Source organism: Lipophrys pholis (assembly GCF_963383615.2).
Source record: "Lipophrys pholis genome assembly, chromosome: 16".
NCBI classification, from domain to species: Eukaryota; Metazoa; Chordata; class Actinopteri; order Blenniiformes; family Blenniidae; genus Lipophrys; species Lipophrys pholis.
This window is the reverse complement of record NC_137634.1, coordinates 11,716,445-11,732,292: the sequence shown is the minus strand read 5'-3', so window position 1 is coordinate 11,732,292 and position 15,848 is coordinate 11,716,445. Positions and strand designations below refer to the sequence as shown.

Here is a 15,848-nt window from a genome sequence, read left to right as displayed (position 1 = left end):
TCATTTGTTGCATATCATCTAAATGTTGGATAAAGAACCATGTGACATTTCCAGACGCAGATATTTATTCATGCTTTATTAGAGAATTGATTTGAACACAAATGACTAAGAAAATCCACACTGGGCTGTGCCATGCCTCCATTTTTATGTGTTTGTTCGGATTCCTGTTGTCTTATTGATCCACGCGTAGTATCGAGACACTCGGGTGTAGATACCGTACTTCCCGTCCTTGGCGCACTCCTCCCCCCAGCTGACGATGCCCGTGAGGAACCAAGTGCCTTTGTAGTTGGTGACATGCGGCCCACCGCTGTCCCCCTGACACGCGTCCTTCTGTATATTTCGATAGCCGGCGCAGAACATGAAGCGCGTGACGTGGTCCCGGCTGCTCTGTTTGCAGGTGGTGCGGTCCACGTAGGGGACCTGCAGCTTCTGCAGCTTGTCGGCTTCGCGGCCCTGAAACTTCAGTCGTCCCCAGCCGGTCACAAGTGAGCCGCTGGACTCCATCAGGAGGTTTTCAGTAAACTCTTTGGGGCCGAGGCAGATTGGACGCCTCTGATTGGACAGTTCCACTGGAGTGGAAAGCTTGAGCAGTGCGATATCGTGGTTATACTGAGACTTGTTATAATCATACAAAGGGTGGAGGTGCACCTCGGCCACTTCATGGTCTCGCTCTGGACCCTCAACCAAGCTCACATCATGTTCTCCTGCAAGCACAATGTAGGCATATTAAAACTGTTTAATCATGAAATATAATCAAACTTATTATCTAATGTGGTTTGGCGAGATCCCAACAGTACATATTGTGGTGTGATTTCTGCATCAGTTTTCCATTTGCTGCCTTCTGTTGAAATGTTCACGTGGAACCATTTTCTGTCACAGTCGTCCCATGGCGTGTATCCCAAGGTACACGCACAACTGCAATTACTCTGTTCCTGGCATTTGCCAGAGGGTGAGTGAGGAAAAACAGCAATGTCAGCGAAACGTCTTGGTCTCGATGAGGTCACTGGAGAATTTGACGGGGAAATGTGGTGGCAGGTTAGAAACTAACACTATATGATTCAGGGAATAATCACACTCACTCTGAACACTTGAAGGAGGATTTCAAATTTTTCCATCTCCCTTCATCCACACGGTCAAAGAGGGCTTTTCCCACTTAACTATGCTCATTGTCACATCACCAATTCACCTCCCATCAGATGAGGCTGGATTACTATATTTTGGACGTGTGATAATTACTTTTAGTGTGTATCTTTCTATGAGTTTTTGATGATCTACTGGGAAGACTTTAACTCTCTTAGCGGTGGACAGAGCAGTGTATTTCCATTACTCTCGTATTTAGGCAAAACATCATAAACTCTATAAACAATGTTTGCCTAACCTTCCATCATAACTGTAATATTATAAAATGGACTTATCTTTATATTCTATAGTTTGTTGGTAATGATAGCATTGTGGTAGCTGTACTATGACAACCTGATGTCAAATGTGCTCTATTGAACTGGGTACCTTCACAATGCTTCGAGTCTGGGCTTAGAGAGGTTTCTCTTTTTCGACTTTTCATGTAGGTTTTCTGTGTAGAAGGGTATCCCTGCTTTTCACCCAATACTAGACATGTTTATGACGGAGTTGCGTTAGGATGCGGAATCAGGTGCAGTGAGTGTTGTTTCTCCTACCCGCTCTGATGAAGAACTGCCGGTGACCAATTCGGGCCTGCACCAGGCAATGTGCTGCTGTGATGACCCACGACTCACTGAGCAGAGACCCTCCACAGAAAGGCTGTGCCCTCTTGAGGACATCCGAGTGAGACATCAAGCTCACCTGCAAACACAAAAACCTGGAGTGAGCACAACAAGATTGGAGCAGCAGCACAGCTTCCCCAGTGCAATGGGCAAGAACCCGGGTTCTTTGTTCTGCATCCCACACCTGCCAAGGAAACTCTCCAGGCTTGGCTTCGTCACCTCCGACAATCCTCTGGTCAGTGTTTTGTTCTTGTGAGATGGTCGGGAGTGTGGGGAAAGCCCACGAGAACATCTCTTTGGTTTCTATTGGTGTTTCAGTAGCACTTCTTGCCTTCCTGCTCCCTAAAACTGCTTCACTTTGATTGCCGGTGGGACTGAAATCTGACGTCATTGAATCTGTTTCAACTGGAGAGGCCGGGGGAGTGTCGAACTGCTCCGAATCATTCATAGAGGAGTACATATAATCATACAACTCTGATATGTCGTCTTCATAGTCCTCCTGTAAGGTGTCATTTGAGTTGTCTCTTGTTGTGTTTAATGACCGAGGGCTGAAAATGGATCTGGTGTTGGGGCTGGAGGAGGTGTTCACACGGCCACAGCTGAATTCCACTAAGAGGAAAAAAAAAAAAACACAACAAAAATCATCATAAATGTTATAAAATTGCTTTTTTTGTGGAGGAAATGTCTATCCATGTCAGAAGCCTATATGTGTATTTGAAGCAGAAAAGTGTACAAAGCAGGGAAAAATGAACAAACTAACCAAAAAGCTTGTGGATAGCAGGAAGTATCTCTTCTTATCAACAGCTAAACTTTTGTTTTATTACAGATTTCTTTTGGTTTGAAGGTCATCGGCATCTTCAATTCTGTTTTAAAAATGTCAATTTGTGTATTTATAGTTACAAGCTGTCATTTTGTGCTCTACAAATGTTTCTTCAAATATGAGAGAAAAAAAACCCCTCAATATCTACATGGTGTATATGGCTGTTTCAGTTCATTTTACCCATTGGTTCACAGATCCTCTTATTTGGCCCCAGTCTGTAACCGACAGCACATCGGCACACAACTCGGTCCGTCTGCATCAGACAGAAATGGGAACATCCTCCATTGTTGATCGTACACTGCTTGGTCACATCTGGAGGGAAAACAAGGAAAGCAGAAATATTGTGTTGTTTTAAGTTATTCTGATATACAACATTGAGAAAGCAAGTGAAAGTTGAGCTGTTTACGATGTGCCACGCTCACCAATTTCACAGTTCTTGCCATCAAAGTTGGGCTGGCACCAGCATGCATAAGAGCTGAGTCTGTCTTCACATGTGCCATCGTTCTGGCAGGGGTTTGAGTCACACTGGTCTCCATCTACACACAAGTATCAGACATGCAGTCAGGGCAGGTTCAGACGGTGGGGGGGACGGTGTGCTGTGAGAGCTTGTCTTCCCCGTGTCTTACCGATGTACCCGGCCCAGAACTCCATCTGAAACAAAAACACTGAAATCAAAAGCAAACCTGAGAACGCTGCATTGTGCGTCATTGTGGCTGCATATGGTTTTTTCACACGCTACAGAGGAATTCTTAAGTTATTCAAGTGTTAAATTGTCTTTCATTTAAGCATCCCCCCCCTCAAAAAAAAAAAAGAATGAATAAGACTGAGAAGGATGATAAGTTGTTTGTCGGCAGAGAAGATTTAGCAATATTTTTATGAGTATAGCCTCGAAACTCATCTCTGCTGCTCATCCCACAAATTTAATTATTAATTAAATATTAATCATTGCCAAGAAGCATTGGAACAAGGAAGAACAATTCCTACAAAGCAGAAATGTTGTCCTTTTTTGATTAGTTGTGAGTACGAGTGCCACCTACGGTTTTCTCGTCGTTTTCAAACACCTCCCTGGCCTCCTCCATCGAGCAGACTTCCTCTCTACACTCCCGCTCCAGGTTGTCCTTGTGAGTAAGTTCTTCAAAAGCCTGGTTGTACCTTCGCTGGCGACGCAGCACCGTGTGCGCTGTGTGCTGTGGCACAAACACTGCTCCTGAAAAAAAAAAAAAAATCCCTTTAATTCCATATCTACATGCATATATACCGGTACACATCACAAAATACAATTTAAAACCTGAAAACCTCAGCGTTTTTCCTTATCTTGTTGTGGCATCATAAATCTACTGAGCCCTCTGACAGATGACACCATCTCCTGCTCTGACCTAACTTACATTTAATCTGCTTTAAAATTCTGCTCTCACTCTGGCAAAGAGCTCGGCAGACACACAGCTTTATCTCGACAGCTATCTACTCGGACTGAGCAAACGCTGCCGACTCTTCTCGCTGGATTTAATAGGCAGTTTCAATCTGAAAGCTTGAGGTCTCACTCGGTGGTCTGGCCATTAACGCTGCATATTTAACCCTGAACTTCTCACATAGAGCCACTACTTACATAAGAAGCTTTTACATGCTGCTCTTTGAGCCGATGTGTCTGATAGACATCAGACTGTTGGCAGACTTCATACATTGCCCACTTACCTGTACAGAATATATAAATAAGGATCATAGACATGACTGATAGCGAGACACAATTTAAACCCGTGGATATTTTAATGTTTTATGTTAAAAGAAAGAACGACAGAACATAAAAAGGATATTTGTTTCAGTATGGGTATGTCCACCTTGAACAGACTTCTATTTTAAGGGAGTCCAGGTCTAGTTTGACCAATTTTTCACAATATTCCTTCTCATATGTGTCCTAACATTTAAGTACAAACACTCAAAGAATAAAAACAATATGACTTTGAGGTGAAAGCCCTCAGGCGCCTCGCCACCGGCCTCTTGCTATAATTATTATCTCTGAACTTTGCTCGCGTCCAGCCACTTTTGCTCTTGTTTACCTGTGTTTTCTTCTGTGGTCTCAGCAGCTAGTCCGTACAAGTCCAACAGCAAAGAAGTAACAAGAACCAGCAAGTGAACTCCGGCCATCTTGTTGTCGTCAGCCTGAATTTGACTTTACAGAAAAAGCAGCAGAGAAAAAATAAGTAATCTGCTGCTCCAAAGTACAGCAACACTCTGTTTACTCACCTGTGTGGCTGAAATGTTTGCTTGCATTCATGAATGCATGTATGCAAGAGGAAGAATTGAGCTGAAATATACTGAAACGGTGAACCGGACCAAGTAAATGGATGCATACAAGAAAAGAGGAAGGTATGAAGTGACACATTTCACATTTTCCGAAGCGGATTTTACTCGGTAAGGTCAGATTGAGGCTGAGCCACACCAAATATTGACTTTTGATGAGACATGGCCAGTGTGTGTGTGTGTGTGTGTGTGTGTGTGTGTGTGTGTGTGTGTGTGTGTGTGTGTGTGTGTGTGTGTGCGTGTGTGTTGACGTTCCCAGCTGTTAATCATGTTGTTTACCGTGATGAGTCTTGTCCGATAAGCAGCTTTTGGAACATGGCTTACGTGCCGGTTTCAAATGAAGTAAATGCAGAGACACATCCAGAAAACATAAGCAGGCAAAAGTTTTGGACGTCTACATTTGTGAGGAACACCAGATTCCAAGATTCCAAGACAAGCGTCACAACTAACTTAGAAACTTTTTTGCAATCCATTTAAAGTCAGGAAGTAGTCCACAAATGCAGCATGAGTGCTCATAAAATGCAGATTGCGGATTGATTTTTCAACTCTTGTGTTGGTTTGAAAAGCATTTCATACCTGTCTGATTGTTTGTCTGAAAAAACTGTACTGTCAGGTCCTCTAGAAGTCCTCTGCTCAACTTACCAAAGACGAGACTTAAAGCACATGATGCAGCTGCATTTTGTATATATGCTCCTGTAGTTTCTTCCTTAGAGTGTTTAAATAAATCTCAAGATTTATTAATGCTTTGTTTTTAAGTTGATGTTGTCTTCTGCCTGTTCTTTGTTCTGCATTTTGATGTTGATCTCTTAGGGAGTTTGTATCATTCATTTCAGTTTTCACCATTATCTTCTGTCTTCAGCTTGACGTTTACCGCTTGTGTTTTATTGATACCTTTACATCACATATTTTAATCATTTTGTGTTTTTCAACATCTTGTCCTCTGTTATCACTTATGGGTTATTCTCTTATATTTTATCTGAAGCACTACAAGTTAAACCATTTACAGGGCACGGACAGTCACTTAAATATAGTTCGCAACTTTAGTGATGTTTGAAATACAAATAAACAACTTCATGTGTTATTCAAACACGCAAACATTAGTTTCATTGCATAAAACTGATGGAAATCCCACATATTTCACCATATCTAGCCAAAAAAAAGGAGTGGAGGTCTGCAAAAAGTTGGCGTTCACACCAAGAGTCCCACTATAAACATGATATACTATTTACAATCAAATGAGCCTAAATATGTCTTAGATGCATGGAATTGTTGCAATAGACAGACCTCCCTCACTAAGGGTTTAGAAAGGCAAATTAGGACACTGCCTGTGAGAGCTTTGAATTTAAAAATCTTGTTTAATCAGCAGTAACTAATCAGTGCGAGTGCACCTGTGTTTCTGTTACACTCCTGGTTCACTGTGGTGTTTTCACATCCTGCCCTGTACGTACCAGGACGTCTCCTTGCTGTAACAAACCTGCTTCTAACAACGGATCATGATCCCGCTCTTGCAGAACTCGTTGACAACTGCTTCTTTGAAACACAGACACATCTAAAGCGTGCAGGACAGTGAATCCCCAGGGGCGGGGTTTGGAAGCTCATCTTCAGTACAAGATGCTTTGATTTTCACTTGTGGAAACGGGAGCAGCAACTCAGCAACATTTACTCCCCCCCCCCAAAAAAAAATCGCTTTAACTTCCCCAAAAACCGAGTCTTCAGTAGTGAGAAATACTCTGCTCTCCTTTTACCAAAATGTGCGCTGGTATAAGTTTCCTAAAAACCACAGCGACAGCACACAAACGAACAGAGGACTAATACGTCCAGATTAGAAACTGCATCACCATTTGAGTGGACCAAATGTTTCAGTAAATCCAAGCGGGCAGATCGGCTTAAATCCACTCGGATACAGCAGGGGAAGATGAAAACTTTGCCGCTAACTAACCCTAACCCCGACGTAGAGAGGAGCTGCTGAATGTTGAGTATTGGAGGCGGTTTGATTAGAGTGAGTTACACAGGGTGCGGCTGCTAACAAATCACTGTGAGTGACAGCCACTCCAGCTGGCCTCCAGCCAGCAGCTTCTTAACAGTCGCAGTCTTGTGGGGATTTTATTGGCTGAGAATGGATTCAATCAGGAGTGAAGGAGGGGCACATTCCTTTTTTTTTTTTTTGGCTATGGAAAGTTACAACAGTCTTTGTTTCTGCAAACTATGGAATAAAAAAGAAAATGACAATTGGCTCCTCCACTGCCCCTTTGGTAAGAGTTAGGATTAGATCACTCTCCCTGCTGATTAGTGTCCTTGGAACAGATCTTTAATTGATGGGAGCAGCAGCTCAGCGGTACAGGAAGAGACCACTGGTGTCAAAGCTTCTCCAACGTTAATTAACAGAGAGAGGAAAGAAAAAGTAGGTTAAAACAAAGAGAATCATACAGTTTGGAAATGCTGCAATCAGTGTTCATTGGGCTCGACCGGTGGAATGACCTTCAGGAACAACTTCAAACACTTTGCTTTGTTCAAGTGTAAAAAGTATGATTACAACCTGAAATAGTCTGCATTTAATTGAAACTGACGTAACAGAAATTGTGTATAAAAATAATGATAATAATGTACTCCTGGACTAAGGTTCCACCGCTCCCTGCTATCAAAAGGACAAACAGAAACAGATTTAATCTGTTAGATTTTAGCTGCATGGCAGACTTTAGAATGGTTGTTGTTGTTTTTTTCTTTTCTTTTAACCTCATCAGACATGTTACAGAGTCAGCAAGAAAAGAGAAAAGCCTTATTTCCCTCTTGGTTGTGTGTGCTGAGTCGCAGCAGCTGTCAGCATGTAAGAATTCAACAAAACGACATGAGCCTGCTGACATACAGCGAGCCTTTATTTCATTTGGGCTTTTTTGTGCTGCAAGTCGGATGTGATTGTGTTGAAATTGAAAATTGAAGAATAATTATATTACTCGCAAAAGTTTCCTGGGACTGTGAAGAAGTCTCTCCTCACTGTTTTTCATATTAAAGACTGAATTGGACTGTTGGTTGAGTGAATCTTTTTTAAATTAATTTATATAGATTTTGATTTGTTGTTATGAATCTAATCGTAATTCTAATCTGTTGTATTATTTATGTTTGCTTGTGCAATACCTGCTTTAAAACTAATAAAAAATTTGATTAAAATGAACTTTTGCTCTTTGTCAATGAACAATTTTCGAATTCAAAATCAGTCGCACTCTATATATGGAGCACTTTTCACAGGGGTTTTTAAGAAGTAGGACATGGTAAAAAGGACAAATCAAGAAAAAACAATAAACAGTAAACAAGTGGAAAGATAAGCTTTTAAAAGTATAACAATTATCTTAATCAGTGAATTCAAAATAGATTGATAGGATAGATAAACAAAATCAAATACTGAAATACTGAAAGGAGATTGGTAGTGATGACCAGCTGGCCCCACACAATGAATGAATTCTTCCATTCAATTTGACAACCCAAAGAAAAACTTAACATTATTGCATTTTTAAAGGCAGAATTTATATCACATATGTTGTATGGAGGCACATAAGTGAACCTGATGAGGAGGAAGATATATTAAAACACTAGTTTTCTGCGCCAAAACAGAACAAAGATCCAGATGATAATAACTGAAATGGAAAAAATGTGTCAAAATGGACATTTTAGGAACCAGACAGAAATCGTTCAGGCCTTTTTTAAACCGTAGCTTTTTTTTTTTTATGCGTGCTTATCGGGGACTTTTTACACGCATCTTTTATTTCGTCTTTCTTCTAAAATGCCTTGTTTATCCTCCCCACAGTCAAGTTTTCTGAATATTCACCTCCATTTTAGCCTCAGTTGAAACCAGTAAACACTTTATTGGCACACAATTCACGTTGTTAATTAATAGTACGGTTGAATTTAAATACAAGATTGTTACCTTTTAGTTTACATGAATTCTGCTTTTTAGGGAGACTCTTTTTCCGTCAAAGTGAGTTGTGGTGACGAGAACTAGAGCAGACTCTGTGGCACTTTTTGTTCTAATAGAGCAGCTGGTCACAGATCAGTAATCCTCCAGGGGAAGCTCTGGCAGAGGCCCAGCCGTGCTTTGGTCTGCCGGCTCATTCACTTTCTAGAGTCAAAAAGCCATGGCGGACCCGTTATACAAGAGACAGACAAACTCACCAAATGAGACCACGCATAGGACGCCGTGGGACTCGCTAATAGGGCGGGCATGCAGCACTAAGGGGTCACTCAGGGAGCACAAATCCTGCAACAAAACACAGCAGAGCATGAGTTCACCTATTGTAGGACATTCTATTGAAGAAATGAAGAAAATCTACTCGGGATGTTCAAGGGAAGGGAATTCAATGCAGACTCAACCTCAGAAAGTAAACGTTTGAGAAGATACAAACATAAATCAGAGTCACGAGACTTGAAGACGTGGATTAGTCATGAGTCTCATTCCATTGATTTTTGTCATATAGTTTAATTGCATTGTATTTCTCTCATGTCTTCTTTTAAATTTCTCTTTATTTGATTGTCAATTGTTGATTTATTCATCTACTACACCTTATCCAGATTGGAATAGAACCGACCTGCGTTTAAGCAAAGTACTTTAAATTACTCGTTAACACTTGCAGCCAATCTAATGTCGTCCATGATTTTTTTTGTCATGGTCGGAATGTGATAAGTGAACATTTTGACCCAATAGCTGATGTGTTATAATGCAGGAAAAACAAGCCTTCAAGCTCACCTTTGGCTTCACTGAAATCGTGTTTAAATATTTATTACTGCTTAAAGACTCATCCTAAACTGGATCTCCTGCAATCAATTCTTGACACTCTCAGGCAGTTGCAAACAAAACTGGGGCTCCTTCCAGCCGGCAGGTCCAGTTCAGCCAGTCAGCAGATGTAGGTTAAGAAAAAAAAATAAAACAACTCAGTTTATCTTTGACCCAACTTCTTCACGCTAACAAACTGAAGACTTTGGTGCAGCTCGGACTAACGGACGTAAACTGAATAGGGTTCCTTTTTTTTTTTTTTTCAGAGGTGGAATTGAGATCCTGATTGTTGCTCCTATTTTATTAACAACAATAAAACATCAACAGTCAAAAAACAGAGTTAAGTTTGGACATTTTGCAACACAAGGACACTCTCTTTTGTTCTGCTGACTGTCACGGGATGTACCAGTAAGTGTATTCTATATGTGCCTTGGTTAAAAAAAAAAAAAAGAGCCATTTTCTTGCACAAATGGATTAAATGATCAATAAACTGATTCATTTGCATGGTGTCAGACTGCTGAGTTTGCAGATGGATCAGCGTTTATTGGATGCAAGACAACCTTGTAAATATGGTGACCTTCTGTAAGCCAGTAAAGGCTTCAACATGCACATTACAGCCCTCCATACATGTGGCAGCACATGGAGTTATAATGATGGTTTCCCTTTTCATCTAGTTCCCATGTCGAGGCTTTATAACTGTAAGTCATGACATCACAAATGCTTGAGCAATTACTGTTTGACATCCACCTCTTGTGAGATACTATTAAAGAAATCTTTCTCTTTAATTCACTTATTGTCTCTCGAATTGCATTCGAAAAACTTTTTTCTTTAATCTTGGGGTCACAAATCCCTTATAATATTTACATTCCTTAAATTGTAACAAGCATGACTGATGAAAGAGGTTGATGGTCGACCTTTCACAGCCTCTGCAGCTCTCACTGCACATGGCTTCCTGAGTATATGATGCTTGTAAATTGCTCTTAATCAGATAGTCTTCAAATAAAGTTTGCAACTCATCAGTTACACTAATGGTTTTGCACTGAAGATGCTTTTTGTTTTGTTTTTTAAATTCACCCTCTTTTTTTTTTAAATTTACACTAAAATGAGCTACATTTATAGTGGTACACCCTGTAGTTGAAAAAAAAAAAGAGTGAGCCGCTGATCATCCATCTTTCATATAGCGTTTTATCCAAATGAAGACTGTGAGGTGCTGGAGTCAATCCGTGCTGACTATGGGTGGATGCTGCTACACTGACTGACTGCCAGTCCATCGCAAGGCAAACAGAGAAACAAGTAAGGGGGGGGGGGGGGGGGAGTAAAATTCGTCTTCCCGTCCACTTTGGGTTTTTGTTTATTGCAAAAAAAGAAATTAAAAGGAAAACAGATCATGCAGAGGAAAGGCATCCCTTGACCCCCATGTGTCACCAATTGGCCCTCCCCAGGAATCCCCACCCCTCACTGTCATAACAAACAGTCTCAATAAGAACAGCGATGGAAAAAAAATAAAAAAATTAAAACATTACTAAGAATTAATCAGCTTTGCAAATACACTTCTTGTTGCCTTGCGTATGCACATCTCTCTTTTTTTCCATTTGTCATTTTTCTTTGTCTCTCTTTCTCTCTCTGTGTGCGCGCGAGCGTGTGCCATTTGTGCGCGTGCTCGTGGGCGAGCGCTCCTGCGGGTGAGCGGCGACATCTCATACACACAGAGTGGGACCGAGCGGAGGAGCGCAGAGATAAAGAAAGACTGGAGGAGAAGGGACGGGAGAACCGAGAAGAGGAGAGAGAGAGAGAGAGAGAGAGAGAGAGAGAGAGAGAGAGAGAGAGAGAGAGAGTGAGAGAGTGAGAGAGAGAGAGTGAGTGAGAGAGAGAGAGAAGGGGGGAAGAAAAAGAAGAAAAAGAAGAAGAAGAAGAAGAAGAACAGAAATCTGCCGGAGAATGAAAAAGTAGAGCTGCCATCCTCCATCCGTCACCTGAAGTTTGAGTCAACAACCAGCAGAAGAACTCCATGAGCGGAAAAACGAAAGGCAAAGAGGATAAAGACCATGCCGCCAAAGGTGAGTGAGATCAGGAGAACAATGCAGACTGATTGTGCGCGTTTAGTCCCGATTGCAAAGAGAAAAGAGGAAATACTCGCTCTGTGAATAATATGCTGAGATCAGCACGCTGGCTACTTTATTCCCATTGTTCCCTCGGTCCAGGAGGCAGAGCGGCGCATTATCTTCCAATGTGGTTTAATAAACCTGGAAAATCAACATGACAGAAATGTGCATCTAGTCAATATGCACATGCAAACACGCTTTTCTATTTCTTACATGTTTTCTCTACGAGTTTATTACATTGAGCTCGAGATGAAATACTATCCAATATGTGTCCATCCTTGTAAAATCAGTGAAAGACGTTATTACTTCCCCAGTAGAGAGCTTTCCGGGTCTCAGATGTAATTTCACCAGCGCGCGCACATATTCATTCATTCCTCCCCTCCAGACGGTAATAAAATCGACACGGGATACACCGCAATGGAAACTGGGAAACTATCATTGCCATGGAGACAAAAAAAAAAAAGGGAGTTGCCCGCAAGATGAGCGCGAGCATGCATAAAAAAAACGTGTGTGAAGCTTGTGTTCATTCATAAAACTGTGAACTCCATATGAGACAAAGAACACAAATTCCAGATAAAATGCAGAAAAGTTGTTCACATACCATGAACACTCTTCCATAAATTGTTCCCTGAAACCTGAATCGAGCTTTCTTTTGATTTAACTTTAAATGATAAATTTTTTTTCTGAATAGTAAAATTATGGCGCGAGTTTATTTCAATTTACTCAAGTGCTTCGTCTTTGGGTTCTTTGAATTTCACAAGTAACTAATAGTAATTGTAATAGCTCACACCAAATGATCACAGCGAATCATCTCCCTTCATCTGACCCTTCCACTGCCTCCGACACCGCCACACCAACCAATTTAAAAGCACTAAATGGACCATATGTTATGATGGGGAAACCAGTAGGACACTGAGTGGTAAAAACATCCACATGATGGAGACACAAAACATTACATTTGTTTAGTTTGCGGTCGTTTATCCTGTTTTTTCATGGCCTTCTTTGGTTTGATGCTGCAGGTGGATTATGTAGGGCAGACATCGTTTTCGAGGGCAGTGGCATCCACGAAGTTAAAGCTGTGAGTCTGTAAATCGAAGGTCGGACTTATCCTGATGCTGGATGAAGTCGTATAGAAGATATAGTTGGATGAAGATACTGAACTAACCAGGAGTTAATTCCATAAGTAACAGGACCATTTAATTGGGATGCAGATTGTTGCTGCTCTACATTTGATTAAGCCTTCAGAAGAGTAATTGAGGTATAAATAAAGAGTATGTGTGTCAGTACTGCCACCGATATGACACATGGCTTTACTGTAATAGCATTTTATCTGAACGTCAGCAGATAATGAACTGTAGCATTAGGGGCTGGTTGAGAAGGAAGAAAAAAAAAAAAACCCCATGGGTGACAGTACCGTAGTAAACCTAATTTACGGGAACCCTCCCTCATAAAGCTCCAGTAAAAGATGCAAAGCAAACACATCGGTACAGAGACAAGGCAGAAAGAAAACTGTCCAATAAACAGGAGGGGATGATTTATAGGACGATACGTCCTCCAAGAGACTGTAACAACGTCTGTACAGTGCAATGAACCTCCAATACAGTAGATTTCTTTTTTTGGTTTCTCTGAGTCAGCTGTGTTCACATCAACGCAGTGTTTACATTGCAACCATCTCATAAACAAGCTCAGTGAACAAATTTGATGTTTAATATAGTCTGTATATTATAACCCACTGTATGAGCCTGATGTTTGGCAGGCTTGAAGTGAGCTGGCATTTATTGCAACAGCCGAGAAGGACTAAACTCCCAGATCTTGAATGAGCTTCAATGGCGAAAAACAACAAGAATGATCACATTCATGGAAAATGAATATAAAGAAATAGATGTGGATCAAAAAATTCTACTGCGGAATTTTAATTTACAGCCTGGGCCACACACGCATTGATCAATTCACCACAAAGACAACTCTAAAAGTAGGAGTGTCCTTGAAATTCATCAAGGCAAGTTTGACTAAGGCCTCCTCAGAGTGTACTCCTCTCTTTATTTCGGTTGGACGACGGGGTCATATGTCATCTTATTCTGTTCTGTATACTGTAAAACAATGGAGGATTAAGTTTAGGTTCAACATGAACTCATTAACATCCTGTTCCTTAAAAGAGATTAGACTTAGAAATTGGAAATTACATTTTTTGGGCAGACGTCCACAATCCCAGGACGTTACACACACACACACACACACACACACACACACACACACACACACACACACACACACACACACACACACACACACACACACACACACACACACACACACACACACACACACACACACACAGTCTTCTTGAACCTGCTTTCGCCATCATGGTATCTGATAATATGGCGCCATCTAGTGGTTTCCCTTGCAGAGGACACGCAGCGAATGGCAACAGACATTGAAAATTCTGAGGAGCCTTGTAAGAGCCACAAAAGGTTTTTTAATAGGTTTCGAATTGAACCCTGGCTACCGGCCCAGGCTTATGGCCTCTGACACTTTGCCAAAACCTGCTGGCATATTTGTGGTTTGCTATTTCAAGCCAAGGCCAAAGAGCTTTTTGGGAAATAGTGTCTTTGTTCAAAACTAAAATTGTACTTATGTTCAGCTCAAATTAATTGATGGATAAAGGAAGACGGAGAAAAGATTTTCATTATTGATCTACTCAATACCAGTGTGTATCGTTATCACAGGAATCTTTGGCTTACTGATACAACTATCAGGACCTATAGCGAGTCTCTGGAAATTGTAGATATGATGTAATATTTCTCCTCCTGGTAGCTTTTCTTTTCAATGTGCTGAGTTTGCATGTTTTCCTGGAACATCCTTCACTGTCTTCAGTAATTTTTATGATCTCCTGTAGTGCAGGGTATGCAGCAGCAGCAGACACTCTGCATTGTGTTTTGTAACATTACAGCGATATGGATGTGTTTTTAACTGGCTGCTTCACAGGAAGTATCACAGAACAACAAAGTAATGGGCTGATAATATCCAGTTAAGGATGGCTGCGTGGACTCAGTGCATAACACTGAACTTGGCAGTGCTTACTCTGTACTGTGCGATGATGCTGCAGACTAACTGTGAGTGTTTTTGTGTTTGTGTGTGTCCAAATGGCTTATCATTAGAGGGATTTAAAAGGATTCATTTGTATTTGTTTATCTTAAAATACACTTGTGATCCTGAAGGTTTTCTTCAATATTATCTTGCTCCAATATAAGACTTGCCTCTTGCCATTTCGCACATAGTCAACTTTTATGGTCAATAATATAGAATTTAAAACATATTGGTGAGTGTGAGTATATTGTTTTGGGAGCAGTGGACTGAACCCGATATTAAGACATCAGTTGGATCCCATCTGGGACTGATGACTGTTATGGATTGTTGTGGTTTTTGAAGTAATTTCCTATTCTGATGAGCCAGTAACCTGATATACAGTCTTGAGGGCCACTTCATTAGGTCCATTTGTACAATCTTAATATGATTCAGTACAACGGCACTGCCATAAATTTTGCATTTACAAAAGTAATAATATTCAGTTTTACTGAGAGTTGTTTCTATTATGCTTCAGCTTTCACGTTAACTTGATCGGCAAAATACTAAAGACACCTGTCATTACATGGAAGTCCAGCTCAATTTCACGGCAAACTACAATCCCATGTTTGTTTGTTTTTTTAAGTGCATGTTATCTTAGTTTATGCAGTGAGTTTCAACTGGAGCAGTGATAAGTCTGCTTCCAGATAGAGGGGAACATAATTACTATGTCATGGCCTCGGGGGCCCAAGAAACCAACATGGGTTTTAGCCAATTTTACAGACTAATTATTCAAGAGTCTTCATTGTATTCATGTTTCGCTGACGATGAAAGCAAACAGTGGTTAGAGTGCGAAAATGAATTTTCAATGGCAACGAAAGGCAATTAACATAGTATTGTAACACTGACAAGAGAGTCTCAAGAGCCTCTTGTAACTGAGAGGGAACTGATTTTTTGTGTGTGGTGTGGGTAAACATAGTGTAAGTTTGGAGGTGATTGGGAGGTCGTTACAGTGTGCTTACCGCTGCAGTAAATGGGTGTCTGCTTGGCGCAGGGGGGCCTCG

At 41.0% G+C, this 15,848-nt stretch overlaps 2 protein-coding genes across 3 annotated transcripts in view; both read right to left on the bottom strand.

Annotated features, from left to right (window-relative positions):
- LOC308121312 (actin filament-associated protein 1-like 1) overlaps positions 1-15,848 on the bottom strand; it is a 120,600-nt gene that overhangs the window by 71,622 nt on the left and 33,130 nt on the right. The window lies entirely within an intron of this gene.
- On the bottom strand, positions 51-4,927 carry f9b (coagulation factor IXb). Of its 2 annotated transcripts, XM_080483878.1 has the most exons (9): positions 4,801-4,927; positions 4,614-4,726; positions 3,597-3,766; positions 3,186-3,210; positions 2,982-3,095; positions 2,740-2,871; positions 1,924-2,348; positions 1,674-1,818; positions 51-704 (listed from the first exon to the last, which is right to left on the bottom strand). In XM_080483878.1, exons 1-9 carry the CDS (start codon positions 4,905-4,907, stop codon positions 145-147), a joined length of 1,791 nt encoding a protein of 596 aa, XP_080340004.1. In that variant the 5' UTR covers positions 4,908-4,927; the 3' UTR covers positions 51-144. The 2 variants fall into 2 exon arrangements, with proteins under 2 accessions (XP_080340004.1, XP_080340005.1); XM_080483879.1 differs by lacking the exon at positions 4,801-4,927 and having other exon boundaries at positions 4,614-4,790.

What these genes read in the sequence shown, in the direction of transcription:
- f9b (XM_080483878.1), bottom strand. Translation starts at nt 4,907, where the DNA reads ATGCATCCATTTACTTGGTCCGGTTCACCGTTTCAGTATATTTCAGCT. An exon ending in CAAACATTTCAGCCACACAG is followed by an intron (nt 4,727 to 4,800) that starts GTGAGTAAACAG and finishes TTTTCTGTAAAG; the next exon opens with TCAAATTCAGGCTGACGACA. An exon ending in CTGGAGAGTTTCCTTGGCAG is followed by an intron (nt 1,819 to 1,923) that starts GTGTGGGATGCA and finishes TTGTGTTTGCAG; the next exon opens with GTGAGCTTGATGTCTCACTC.